Source organism: Gossypium raimondii, chromosome 7 (genome assembly GCF_025698545.1).
Source record: "Gossypium raimondii isolate GPD5lz chromosome 7, ASM2569854v1, whole genome shotgun sequence".
Taxonomy (NCBI): domain Eukaryota; kingdom Viridiplantae; phylum Streptophyta; class Magnoliopsida; order Malvales; family Malvaceae; genus Gossypium; species Gossypium raimondii.
The window spans coordinates 51250014-51263047 of record NC_068571.1 but is presented as its reverse complement, the minus strand read 5'-3'; the positions used below and the strand labels follow the sequence as shown (position 1 = coordinate 51263047).

Below are 13034 nucleotides of genomic sequence, written 5' to 3'. Positions count from 1 at the left end.
AGATAAAGAGAAAAGTATTCGAATATTTATATTTAGATAACACTAAAATAAGTACAATTTAACACGCAAATACTTCTAAAATAGTAGCAAAATTAACAATAAAACAAATATTATACAAATTCCAAACGTTAACCACAAAATAATAGCAATATGATAGTGAAATGATAGCAAAACAAGGTAAAAAGTGGGAAAGCAACAGTAAAACACCAGAGTTTTTTTTATTACAAATTTAGGTCGGGTCTAGACAAAAAAACCTTACATGAGGCCTGATTTATTTTTTAAACAAATCTTATTTTTTTTTTCAAATTTATTTTTTGAACCTATATATATATATATTTAAAATCTCCTTCATATTAGACTGGGTAGCCGCACATACACAATTTTAGTAATATTGAGGTAACACACAAAAAAAAACTAGTAGTTAAATGAATCAAAGTGGTTTACCGGTTTACCCTCTTATTAAAACAGGAAGACGCCAGAGAGAAAGACTTAAAAAGGTCTAAGCGAGAAATGGTGCCAAATGTGAACGCAAAATCCAATGGGGGGTAGGAGGGTATTTTTGCAAGAAAAGTACTCAATGGTTAAAAAATTTCAAATGGATAAGAATTGTTGGGGGCCAACCATGGCAGAGAGTAAAATATAGAAAATCCAAGAGGAAAAGGAGCTTCTAGTTCCATCCAAAAGTGGGCCCGAAATCTAAACGCTTTGCCCTTTTTCTCAGACCTACCATGGTTGCCTCTTCTTCTTGTTCTTCATAGAAATCCCTAACCTTACACTTCAATTTCCTTCTCCTTTCTCACCGTTTTCATTTAATCTATCTTCTCTTTATCAACTATACCATTTTTAATTTTTCCATATCCAAACGATTCTTTATTTCCTTAATTTATTTCCTTTTTCCCCTTTTTCTTCGTTTGAGTTGCAAATCACCATTGTCCGATCTGGTTATTCTCTGCGTTATTGTAAAGACTGTTCAATCCAAGTCAAAGGTGCATTTTGAAGTCTGGGCATCGACCAATTTAAGTTATTGCTTTATGGGTTTGTTAAATTTTGAGCTTTTAGTGGTGGGTTTTAACTTTGGTGATGTAGTTCATTAGGTATCTTCGTGAATTTTATGCAAAAGTGGGTTTTGGTAATTGTGTTATTATTATTATTTGGGTTGAAATTTTGATATCGAAAACAAGATAAATGAAAAGAGGGAAAGATGATGAGAAGAATATGGAGCCTATGTTCCCTAGGCTTCATGTTAATGATACAGAAAAAGGAGGGCCGAGGGCTCCGCCAAGGAATAAGATGGCCCTTTATGAGCAGCTGAGTATTCCCTCACAGAGGTTTAACCCTGGCCTCTTGCCTCTTAACACAAGTAATTCAAGCAGTTTGGTTCCTCCTACTTCCTCAAGCCAGGTTGGTGTGTGTTTGCAATTTATCTACATGTCTCTTTGTTATTCTTATTGGTTCACAAGGGATGAATTCCTTTCTTTATGACTTGTTTTATATATCTGTTGTGGGTTTGGTGAGGGATTAGTTATTTCCTTAGTATTTAGGCAAATGAAACGTGAACTATAGTGATTTTGTAGTCATGGTGATTCATGCTGTAACTGGTTGATGCCTGCAGGGAAGTTGCCTTCAAAATAGGCTTTTTCCTTCTCGTGTATCGAATTCGGCATCTACTAATCAAGCTGAGAAGATTCATACACGACAGCATGGAGGAGCAAGTGTAAATGCTCCAATGGCACGCCTTGAACCAAGAAAGAAGGTTGGAGATGAAGATGATTTCTTGGTTCCTGTTTTTGTTAATTCAGAGACAGGTCTGCAACATTGCAAAAATAAGGAAGGGTTTGATGGGGAAAAAGTCTGTAATGTTCGTGATAATGATACAAATCGATGTAGCTCTTCTGGTGTCGGTTCAAGAAAGGAGGTAAGAAATCAGAGTGAAGGGAGCTTTCAAGTGTGCTCAAGTAGGGAGCGCTCAATAAAACCTGCTGCAAATTCATCAACTAGAGAAACGATTGATGGATATGCCAAAGAGGACAATGTGTCCCCTGATCAATATTGTGAAGAGATTCCAGCATCTAGATTAAGTGGTTCACGTGAAATTGATGCTTGCTTGGTAGAAAAGTTGAGAGCTGACCGACAACCAGTTGATAATGGATGTGCTGATGATGCTTCCTTGATGAAAGAAAATGGTGAGGGAACCCTTTCCCGGAAGAGAAGTCTGTCTTATTCAGAGGGGAATCGCAGTGTTCCTGATGAAACTAATAATGACAGTGAATGCCATGAAGACAAGACTTGTGGCTCACTGCAGTGGGCAAATGGAGATAAAAGCGATGATGTCTCTGAGACCTCTGCGGTGGATATTGTATCAGGCTTGGATATCTCTGCTGATGACGTGGTGGGAATAATAGGTCAGAAGCGTTTCTGGAAAGCAAGAAGAGCTATTGTTAAGTAAGCATTCATTGTTAAGTATATCGTCTTGGATTTTTTTCACTTTTCTGGATTTTTATCTCTGTGAATACTTACTCAGATTATACACTCGTACATATGACGAAAAAACAGTGCAAGTTTTGTGCCTTTGAGAATGAGAACTTAAACAAGAAAATTTTTAGGTCCCTTAGGAGGAGGGGTGGAACAAGAGGTGTAGTATATATTAAGATTAGATGATTCAATGTGATGCCCGTTCCAATAGTGAAATTATTGTACTGACTTGATATATTGACATAGCATTTATCCATGCAATGTTTTCATGATAATTTAATTGAATGGTATGTTACTATTAGTTTAAATGTGATTATATGTTCTGAGGTTTGCTCTATTGTATTCTCACTTGTTACAGTATCGAGCTGTAACTTTTAGCCCCATGGTTATTATGTAGAAATAGAAGCATTGCTTTCAATCATTATGAAAGTTAGACAATTAGAAATAGCTGTAAAGACATTAAGCATTTTAAATATTTTCTCTTGGTTGAAACTACAATTGGGCATTGACTAGGATCACTATTCTAGTTATTATCACAGGTTAAAGTTGACTTTAGTATGCTGAATGCAATTTAGGTTACTGACAGTAGAATATGGAATAAATGATATATTATGGAGCATAGTAATATGGCTTTGAAGGAGGGAGAAGTAATGATCCGGAGTTCTGCTCAAAGTGGCATTTTTATGTGTTCAGAGGCCCTCAATAACGTATTAACCATGGATCATCTTCTAGCAGGGAGAGGGCTATCCTAATTTGTCCAAGCAACAACTGAGACAGCAGAACTCCTCTTATTCCGTGTCTGCTTATCTTCATTTGAGATATATTCTTGTCTTGGGTTGGTGCAGCTTTCTTCACCTTTTATCCTGAGGTCTTGAGCAGGAGAAGGAGCAACGGAGGATTATCCCTGGAGCTAATGTTGGGTGGATCTTGGAGGAGGGTAACTGGGAAATGTTTTAAATTCTTTATAAGTTGGTGATGGATATTTTGGCAAAAGGGATTTTGTCTAGCTTGATATTTTGGGCTTTGTGGTGAAGGATTTATGCGGTATTGGGATCTATAGGTCTACTGCAATTTAGATTAATAGTTCCGTCCTATGTTTCAGCTGCTAATTGTTGTACATCTACGATATGTTTTACTCAATTTTGCACATATATCTATGCAAGGAAATATCTGTTTGTGTACATTCTATAAATTGATAATATTCTATTTGCAACAATTGCATGTGGCTTTGGCTTTGATTTTATTGTACTGAAACTAATGTTTTTATATTTGGCCGATTCAAAGGTGACATTGAAGAATTCTTCTGATTGACTATTATAGATATAGCTAGATTGTTTATTTTGGTGTTTTCTTCAACATAATGCTAGCATATTTGTTTGCATGAAATTGACTTCTATTTGTTGGATTCTGCTTTAGAAATATCTAATTGCTACAAAGTGCATAAGGTATGTTGTTGAGCCTGATGTTATTTTAGAAGGTTTCATCCCATGGAGATTCAGTTGTGAATGAGTTACAAACTACCCCTCCCCACATCATAAAACAAGGATTTGAGGAAAAGTGAGAGGAATAATAAGCTTAAACTCTTTACCTGTGAACTACTTTAGCAACCTTGTCCTCATATGAAGCAAATTTTGTATGCATAATATCAGAACTGTGTCCAGTTGATGCTTTCAAGCATTATTGTGATGAGTATCCAGTTGATCTTCCCCTTTTACCTGCCAGCAGTTTTTTCTGTTAAAACTGTTTATTATGACCTCTGCAACATTTTGTTGATAAACTCCTGTTACTCTCTACAGTCAACAAAGAGTATTTGCTGTACAAGTGTTTGAGTTACATAGGCTGATTAAGGTAAGGTGATCCTTGACTTGTTTATCCATTTCTTCCGGTTCTCATATGGATACATGCATACACATGAAGATACTTGAATATATATAGTTAAAATGCTTCATACTTTGGGTTGAAACAGGTTCAGAGATTAATTGCTGGATCACCACATATCTTGCTTGAGGATGCAGCATATCTGAGCAAACCTTCTTTCAAAGACTCTCCTGTAAAGAAGCTTCCTCAAGAGTTAATTGTAAAACCAGTGCCACAAAATAATCGCAAAGATGATGCTGAGAAGATAAGTTGTAAAATGGAATGTTCAGCAGAAAATGCGGTTGGTAGGACATCCCTCTCTTCTGTGAAAAATGGTAGTCAGCCTTCAAATAATGGGCCTTTCCTTGGAAATTCACCACTTTCTCCAGCTAATGGTGATAACAAAATGAACCCTTGGTGTTTCAATCAAATGCTCGGGCACCAGTGGCTGGTCCCTGTCATGTCCCCCTCTGAAGGACTGATATACAAGCCCTATCCGGGACCTGGATTCATGGAATCTGCTTGTGGAGGCTGTGGACCTTTTGGACAAAATCCAATGACCGGAAACTTCATGACATCAGCTTACGGAGTTCCAACTCCTCATCAAGGACTTGGGGCTCTACCAGGCACTCCTTTAGGCGGTCACTCTTACTTTCCTCCTTATGGTATGCCAGTCATGAACCCGGCATTCTCAGGGTCTGCCATGGAACAGATGACCCAATTTGCCGGAGTGGGGTCCCATGCCCAAAGTGTCCAGTTATCTGGAAGTGGAGCTAACTTCAACATGCAGCAACAAAGTTCATCTAATCTGCCGAACGAGAAGAATGGTGCTATTCCTCCTGTCACGAAGTATCAAGCATCTAAAGATGCTGAGCAACAACGATGTAATGCAAGCAGTCCTAGTGAGAGAACAGAGAAAGACGGGACCCGTAGCACCTCTGAAGGGAAAAATACACCTTCACTTCTCCCTACAGCTCCAGCCAATCTGGAGGGAGCCTTGAAGCCTCGCGAAACTGACCAGAGGACGAGAGTGATACGAGTTGTGCCTCATAATCCAAGGTCAGCCACTGAATCAGCGGCACGAATTTTCCAATCTATACAGAAAGAGAGAAAGCAACGGGACTAAGATGAGCTTGCTTTACATATCAAACAAAACCATTACCGGTAAATCATCGTGGACTCCATCTACCTAGGTGTGCTGCTTGAACAATATTATCTCTTATTATCTCTTACTTTTTGGTGTAACATTTTCTTACATGTTTTCTGGTTATAGTTTATTCATATGTAGATATATGTTTGAGAGATTACAAGTCAATGTAATATGAATTTTGTTTCATCTCTGCATTTTTTAGGCTGATTCAAGACCCTTTTATGAGAAACAGAAGCTCTTTGAACATGATGGTATAATTATAGTATCTGATGACTTCTTTTGAATGTCCTTATCTTTCTTGTATCATTGATTCAATAGGTTCTTTTAGTGCAAACTAGTTTTAATTTCTTGAGTTTTCTTCTTTCAACCATATGCTTCATTACATTACAACCATGATATTAGGTATCATGCCGGTATCAATCTTATTAGTCGGTGTATTTACATTTCGGTTTTAAATCATTAGTAACTAGTTTAAACTTCGTTTCGATCAATATTGTCTTGTACCGGTGAGTGGTTCAGACCGATTGGTACAAGTTTTTAATATTTTAAATTGACTTTTTACCTTATATCTTGATTTTTTTATTATTTCATTTAAATTAAAATATAATCATTTGATTAAGTTTAGTATATTAAATATATTATATACAAAAATAATTTATATATCTATGAAAATATTTAAAAGTACTGACAAATTTGAATCAGTATATTGAAATATAATGATATCAATACATACTAATACCTAATTTCATTTTGTGATTGTCTATTTTGATTACAACCTCACATGGTTTGGTTTGCTTTTGTTTAGTTTTATGGACAAATTATTCATAGTTCTATTTAGTACTAGTATTTCCTTCTTCTTTTTTGTTAGTTAGTGATTTGGTATTAATTGAAATTATGGTAAATTTCACCATTAGTTATTAAATTATATTAAATTAAGAGCAAGCTTTTATTTTGGTCAATTAATTAAAAGAGTTATAATTTGATCATTAAATTTTTGAAATTATTTTGATAGTCACCCATTTTTTAGTTGGTATAATAATTTTAATACTCAATTTTTATACTTTAATTTGCTCCTAAGTGTATATAAGATGATAAAATTAAATTTTTAAAAATTGGAAAAATTAAAATTAAAAAAAATTAAGTGAGAAAATGAGTGATCAAATTATAATTTTTTAATTAAGTGATGGAAACGAAAATTACCCGTAATTTGACTAATGGTGATACTCAACTTATAAATATTAAAACTTAAAAACCTAAAGCATAAACCTTTGGTTTCTGTCGTCAGCCTTCATTTCTACTTTCAATCTTTGGTGGAGAGTGTTGGGGATCGATCAACGGTGTTGATTGGATGAGCAATGTCCTCAGCTCTTTGGCCAATGCTAATGGATTGGGTTCTCTAAGTGGTTTGATTAATAAAACAGATTACAACTTCTAATTAAAAAGGAAATTGAGTTTCCAAATATTATTAAAACTTTGGTGGATCAAACAATTTTTTCTACTATTAATTTAATTGCCACATTTCATGTTTTATTTATTTAAAGTTGGGAGTAAATTTAAATTTTTTAATTATTTCTATTATATAAAATACTTTTAACTAATAAATATATATTAATATAAATTATATTTTAGATCTATATGATAAAGATATTGGATCAATTCAAAATTTTATATGTACTAATAAATTTAACAATTGAATTCATCATAAATTTTTAACAGATTAGTCATTGCAACGTGATATGTAAGAGGTAGTGTATGATGTTAGTTAATTAATTAAAGCCTTTCATGAAGCAGTTAATTACCCCTTTTCAGAATGCACTCATTCATGGTGGAGGCATCATGGATAACGTGCTGCTCGGGAGTGAACTAATCTATACCATCTAGTGAAAGAAGACAGGGAAGGGTATTCAAAATAGACGTGTAGTCGCATAAGTTGGGATTTCTTGCTTTGTGTAACGGAAATCATGGGATTTAACAAGCATTGGAAGCAGCTTGTCCACCAATGCATTAGTTCAGTTAACATATCAAGTCCTCATTAATGGTAGTCGTACGGAGCCTTTTGTCCCTAGTAGAGGCCTACGTTAGGGAGATCCCTTTTGTCAAAATATACTTTCATTATTGCTCTTAAAAGCTGAATCTGAGCAAGTGATACGGGGTATTTGCATCGCAAGGACATGCCCTCCCGTCTTCCATCTCCTATTTGCAAATGACGAATACTTGTTCTTTAATGCTACTACATATTCTTACACAGTACTGTTATCTCTTTAGACCATCAAATATTATAGGCTTGTATCTCATCCCTAAATTTTCAAATTTTCAACATAACTATGTTAATTGTCCATATCACATGATGAAACTTTATTTTTATTTGTGTCTTGAAAATTCACAACACTAACATTCTCACCATGTTCAATTATCCATTCTTTCGCAAAACAATGTCATAAAGAATATTCTTTCTACAGTTGACAAACTACGGTGTCACTTTATCTTTTCTTATCATGACAATTTCATATTTGGCTATCTTATTTATTTTTTAGTATCCAAGAAATTAATTTCACAATCACTAAATATACGAAACCATACCTCTTGTCTTTTTCATCAAATAAATAGTCATAAAGAGGTCTAGAATCTCTCGGCGAAATTAAAAAATACATTTGCTATCTGCCGTACCTTTCGTCATATGATCCACAAACTTCAGACTAAGCTTGCAGGATGGGAAGCCAAGTGACTGTCTCTATGGGGAAGATATAATCTTATAAAATTTGCGTTGTCATCTATTCCTCTATATGTCATGTCTTGCATTAAACAAGTGGAAATTACACGTCAATTTGGAAAAAATTATGCTCCCCTGTTGAACAACGTCGGTTGGGTGTCCATGGTACCGAGCTCTTAAATGAAGCTCTTCTCTGCAAGAAAGCTTGGAGAATGCTAATAGATCAGGAGAACTTTACCTGAAGCATCTTACTTGGGAAATACTGTCACGATCACCATTTTCTTGATTTGCCTCTCTGGCAATCTGACTCTTGGTTTTTGAACAACCTTCCATGCGGACGTGATATTTGTAAAAGGGAAGGGGAAAATGTTGTTATTCTATCCAATTCTTTTGTTCACCAAAACTAATCCCAATTATTTGCCCTATAGTACTACTTGTCACAGATACATAGACTCTAATAATCAAATGTGGGATACACTCTAAGAGTTGTGTTCACGGGGTTTTTCCATGGTTGGAGGTAAGGATAAATATGTCTGGAAATACAATCATAGCGGTAATTTTTCTGTTAAAAGTGCTTATGACTAGCTACGGACCATTCCCTCATTCCTTACCTACCAACCAACACTGCAATTGGAGAAAGCTATGGCAATTGAGATTACCATATTAAGTACTAATATTTGTTTGGAAGTTGTTAAATAATTGTTTGCCCTTGTATGTTGAACTCAAAAATCAAGGCATTGTTGAAAATGATATCTGCCCCATGTGCCAAAGGGAATCTGAGTCAGTGAACCGTTTGTTCAAAGAGTGTTCTTTCGCGAAGGCTATTTGGTTTGGAAGGTACATGAATTTTAGACTTGACACCATTGAAGAAGCTAGTATCTAACTATGGCTGTACCAAATATTGAATACGATATTCCACCAGGACCCGACGAATCAGGCATTTTCTTTCTTATATTGCTCCAAACGTTTGGACTATCTGGAAAAGTCGAAATGCATGTGTTTTTTCGCACACAAAACCTTCTCCAGTGAAGTGTATTCTTCAGGCTAACTATTTTGCCATTTCTATCTTGAGAGCTTTTCAGGAAGAATCTACCGTCCAACATGACCGCTGCACTGTCTCCTCACTACGATGTCAGGCATCTGGTATTGAGGAGGCATTCCAATCATAGTACGGGCCTAACTGGTGGTGCAGCCCTAGCCATGGATGCCAAAGGCAATCAAATCATCATATGGAGGACGATTAGAGGAGACTCAAAACTACATTGTCGACTGTTATTGGTACGTTCTATCTTATTTCGCTTTCATAATCTCAGTATCATGTGTTGGTGTTGCAAGACTCCTAATAAGCAGTGGAAAGCAAATTTTCACAATCATGTTAACACTAACCGGAGGTTGGAACCGTTACGATCTGATATACAACACCTCCAACAGGGGATGACTATACTTTGTCAACTAAATCGCCATCATCTACATCTGGTGGAAAATATGGTGATCATAGCAGCGGAGTCCTGGATACCTTTTAGCTGGCCATAGCTTATTGATCGATATGATAATGATATTAGATTTATTTAAAAACTTACCTGTATGAAAAATATAATTATATTGAAAACTTCTACACTGACATAATTGAAAATATGGGAGGATAGAGAATTAAAATACATAAAGCGTTGTTGAAAATATTCTCGATCGACCAAAGTTGTAATAATATATGGAAAGCTATCCCACTCAATTTCCCTTTTAATTAGAAGTTCTATTCTGTTTTATTAATCAACTTGGTAGACCAATTAGAGATTCCAATCCATTAGCATTGGTGAAAAAGCTGTGGACATTGGTCCATAATTTTCATCGAATCAATACACTTGATCGATCCCCAGTCCCCCACCACTAACCGGTTTTTGTCTAATATTTGATAATTTAAATGCAAACATATTTCTGTTCTCATTAGGGACTCGAAGGGTTCCATCATCTTTCTATATAAGACACTCGACCAGACATAACGATTCTGCATTCAAGTCCTCTCAATTATATTCTTAGTCTCCTACGAAGTGAAACTATGGCTCAACTTAAGAAGATGGATTGCCAAATAGTGATCAAGACACCAGCTGAGAAGTTCTACAATACATTCAGGATCAAATCCCATTTGATACCAAAGATGTCCAACGGATTAATGATAGATGGCAAACTTCTTCAAGGTGATTGGAATACTGTCGGCTGCGTCAGGCTTTGGTCTTATGTTTCCGAAGGTAAATACCATCAAATATATAGCTCACACAATCACGTATATAAATATGTTTTCCTCGTGTATTAGGAATCCGATTATATTTTGTCCATTCTACTAACAAAAAAAAGGGGTAAACTAGTACGTTAGATCAAAGAGCAAATAAATTATTTCTGTTGAATTTTTCATCCATTTTTACCGCTAAAAACTGACGTAGTTAATAGAATAATTAGACAATGACACATGACATGCCATAAGTACTTTATACTAATGTACAAGAATTAATTTTTAATAGTCAAAATTGATGAAATATTTAACGGAAGAACCAATTTGTTCTTTAATCTAAAGTAAAAAGATTGATTTGTCCTTTTTTTTAATAAAAAAACTAAATAAAATTTGACTCCTAATACATAGACTCTAAAATATTCTAAAATACTTTTGCGCGCTTTCCACACAATGTGAAGCATATGATATATACTTCTTGTATGGCTAATTAATGCGTGTTGTAGGTAAGTCTGAAATGGTTAAAGAGATACTTGAGAACGTTGACGACGAAAACAAGACAATGGTTTTCAAAATGGTGGAGGGTCAAATCTTGAACTATTATAAGAGTTGGAGGAGCATCTTTAACATCACGCCCATGGGTGAGGGGAGCTTGGTGAAATGGACTATGGAATTCGAAAAGCAAAACGAGAACATCCCTGATCCAGACAAGTACATCAGCTACATGATGTGCTTGACCAAGAATATCGATGCTTATCTTCTTGATGCCTAATCAAGTTCTGTTTCGGAAAGGGAATATTGACAATAACTATTGTATGGTATGGAAATTAAGTATGAATCCTTAAATTAAAAAAAGAAAAAGAAAAAGAAAGACATATTAATGAGTACCTGATGATGTATATGCGTCAATAAATAATACTAAGGTCTTAACTACATGTAAAATAAATTTACTTTTGATCGTAATTACATGTAAAATGAATTCGCTTTTGATCGTTGTGTCTATGTATTATTAATAAAATAAGATTCATTCTCCTCCTGTCGACACTCTGTTTGGGGTGCAACATGCCACTGACACTTCATCGCTAATCGTCCAGCTCGATTTTTTAAAGACTCTACAACAATAACATTATTATAAATAAATGTTCCAACAACTACAAAGTAGAATTAAATTAATATCATCATAATTGAGGATTCTAAATAATTTAGACTCAAACTCATATATACATAAAAATAGCATAGATTAAAAATCTAACACATAGACAAGTAGCCAAAGGGGTCTGACTAAATGGGAGAATTGCCTTTTAGGCCTTTTCAGAAATTAAAACATTAAATTTAAGGTTTTTTGGCCTTTCATTAAACAGAACAGTTGCTTTTCTTGGTGGCATGAAAAATTAATAAATTAACTTAAGTTTTTTTAACATATATATTCTTTTCTCTTTTAGGTTGATTCCGAGTACAATTCGTTCTACGTATTTGCTACGCTTCCTTAGAACACTTCACAAATATTATGTAGATTCTTATAAAATAAAGGATCGTAATCATTTGTGTATACATATTTTTAATCTATGTTGTTGAATATATCATATTTATTATAACATTAGTAAATTAGAAAGGACGACGACCACGATGGCTCACGCCGTAGATGGTGTGAAAAACCAGATTCACACAATAGATGATTGTAGAGCCATAAAGGTAGTGGTTTGTTTAAGTTTAGAGGGTGCTTTTACAAAGTGTAGCTATGTAGATTTTCCTGTGTCTTGCTTTGAAGAAGGAAATATTTATATGTAAAATTGGGTTGAAAAAATTATTTAATTGGATATATATTGAGATGTTTATTTTGGGAAATAAAAAAATATTTGTAATTGAATCCGATATGGGAGAGGCCCAGAAGCCCCATGTTAATGACGGGGTGACAAACCCTAGTATTATTAACTAGGGTTGCTGCCCCTATACTCCTACATAGGCTAGGAGTTCATTTTTTAAGTTGAAATAAACTTTTACAATTTAACAAGAGTTCTACTTTCTCTCTCTATAAATAAATGGTATCAGTAAAGCTATTGACACAACTTTAAGATATTATTACTTTGCCTAGAAATAGAGATAATTTATTCTCAACTATTGAATCAATTGGTTAGAATAACAATTCTACCGGTATCTATTTGAGAAGAGATTTTTCACTTTTACACTTAAACAAAGAAAACTATTTCTAGTTATGTGTTTTGATTTGAATTTTTCAAGTCTACACTCGAAGCAGTTCGTGCTATTTTGTTTTCACACTTAAAATTTCGGGTTATTCTTTCAAATTTAAAGTTAGATTTAATATTTGAGAAATTTTGGACAAAAATAATAGGTCTAAAATTAATATTTAAATAAAAATTTAGACTCATTTAAATTATGAATCAAATTTAGGCTTCAACATTTAAAACTCCAAACATGGCCCGGCCTTGCCCTTTATAATATTATATAACATAAAAATAAAATCTATAATAATCTATAATATTATAAATTGCCTTGCCCTTTATAATATTATATAACATAAAAATAAAATCTATAATAATCTATAATATTATAAATTAAATATTATAAAACATGTTATGTTGCCTATGTTTAAAATTTTAATAAAA

General features: G+C 34.2%; 2 protein-coding genes across 2 annotated transcripts; both read left to right on the top strand.

Annotated features, from left to right (window-relative positions):
• The first annotated feature begins 657 nt into the window (after positions 1 to 657).
• On the top strand, positions 658 to 5763 carry LOC105804396 (protein EARLY FLOWERING 3). The gene is made up of 4 exons (XM_012637037.2): positions 658 to 1401; positions 1613 to 2442; positions 4269 to 4320; positions 4439 to 5763. Exons 1-4 carry the CDS (start codon positions 1186 to 1188, stop codon positions 5453 to 5455), a joined length of 2115 nt encoding a protein of 704 aa, XP_012492491.1. The 5' UTR covers positions 658 to 1185; the 3' UTR covers positions 5456 to 5763.
• A 4415-nt stretch (positions 5764 to 10178) lies between these two features.
• Positions 10179 to 11446, top strand: LOC105804465 (kirola). Its single transcript, XM_012637126.2, has 2 exons — positions 10179 to 10432; positions 10917 to 11446. The coding sequence occupies exons 1-2, from the start codon at positions 10243 to 10245 to the stop codon at positions 11180 to 11182; spliced, it is 456 nt and encodes a 151-aa protein (XP_012492580.1). The 5' UTR covers positions 10179 to 10242; the 3' UTR covers positions 11183 to 11446.
• The last annotated feature ends 1588 nt before the right edge of the window (positions 11447 to 13034 follow it).

Coding starts and splice junctions, on each gene's coding strand:
- LOC105804396 (XM_012637037.2), top strand. CDS start 1,186: ATGAAAAGAGGGAAAGATGATGAGAAGAATATGGAGCCTATGTTCCCT. Junction 1,402..1,612: donor CTCCTACTTCCTCAAGCCAG/GTTGGTGTGTGT, acceptor TGATGCCTGCAG/GGAAGTTGCCTTCAAAATAG. Junction 4,321..4,438: donor AGTTACATAGGCTGATTAAG/GTAAGGTGATCC, acceptor GGGTTGAAACAG/GTTCAGAGATTAATTGCTGG.
- LOC105804465 (XM_012637126.2), top strand. CDS start 10,243: ATGGCTCAACTTAAGAAGATGGATTGCCAAATAGTGATCAAGACACCA. Junction 10,433..10,916: donor TTGGTCTTATGTTTCCGAAG/GTAAATACCATC, acceptor TGCGTGTTGTAG/GTAAGTCTGAAATGGTTAAA.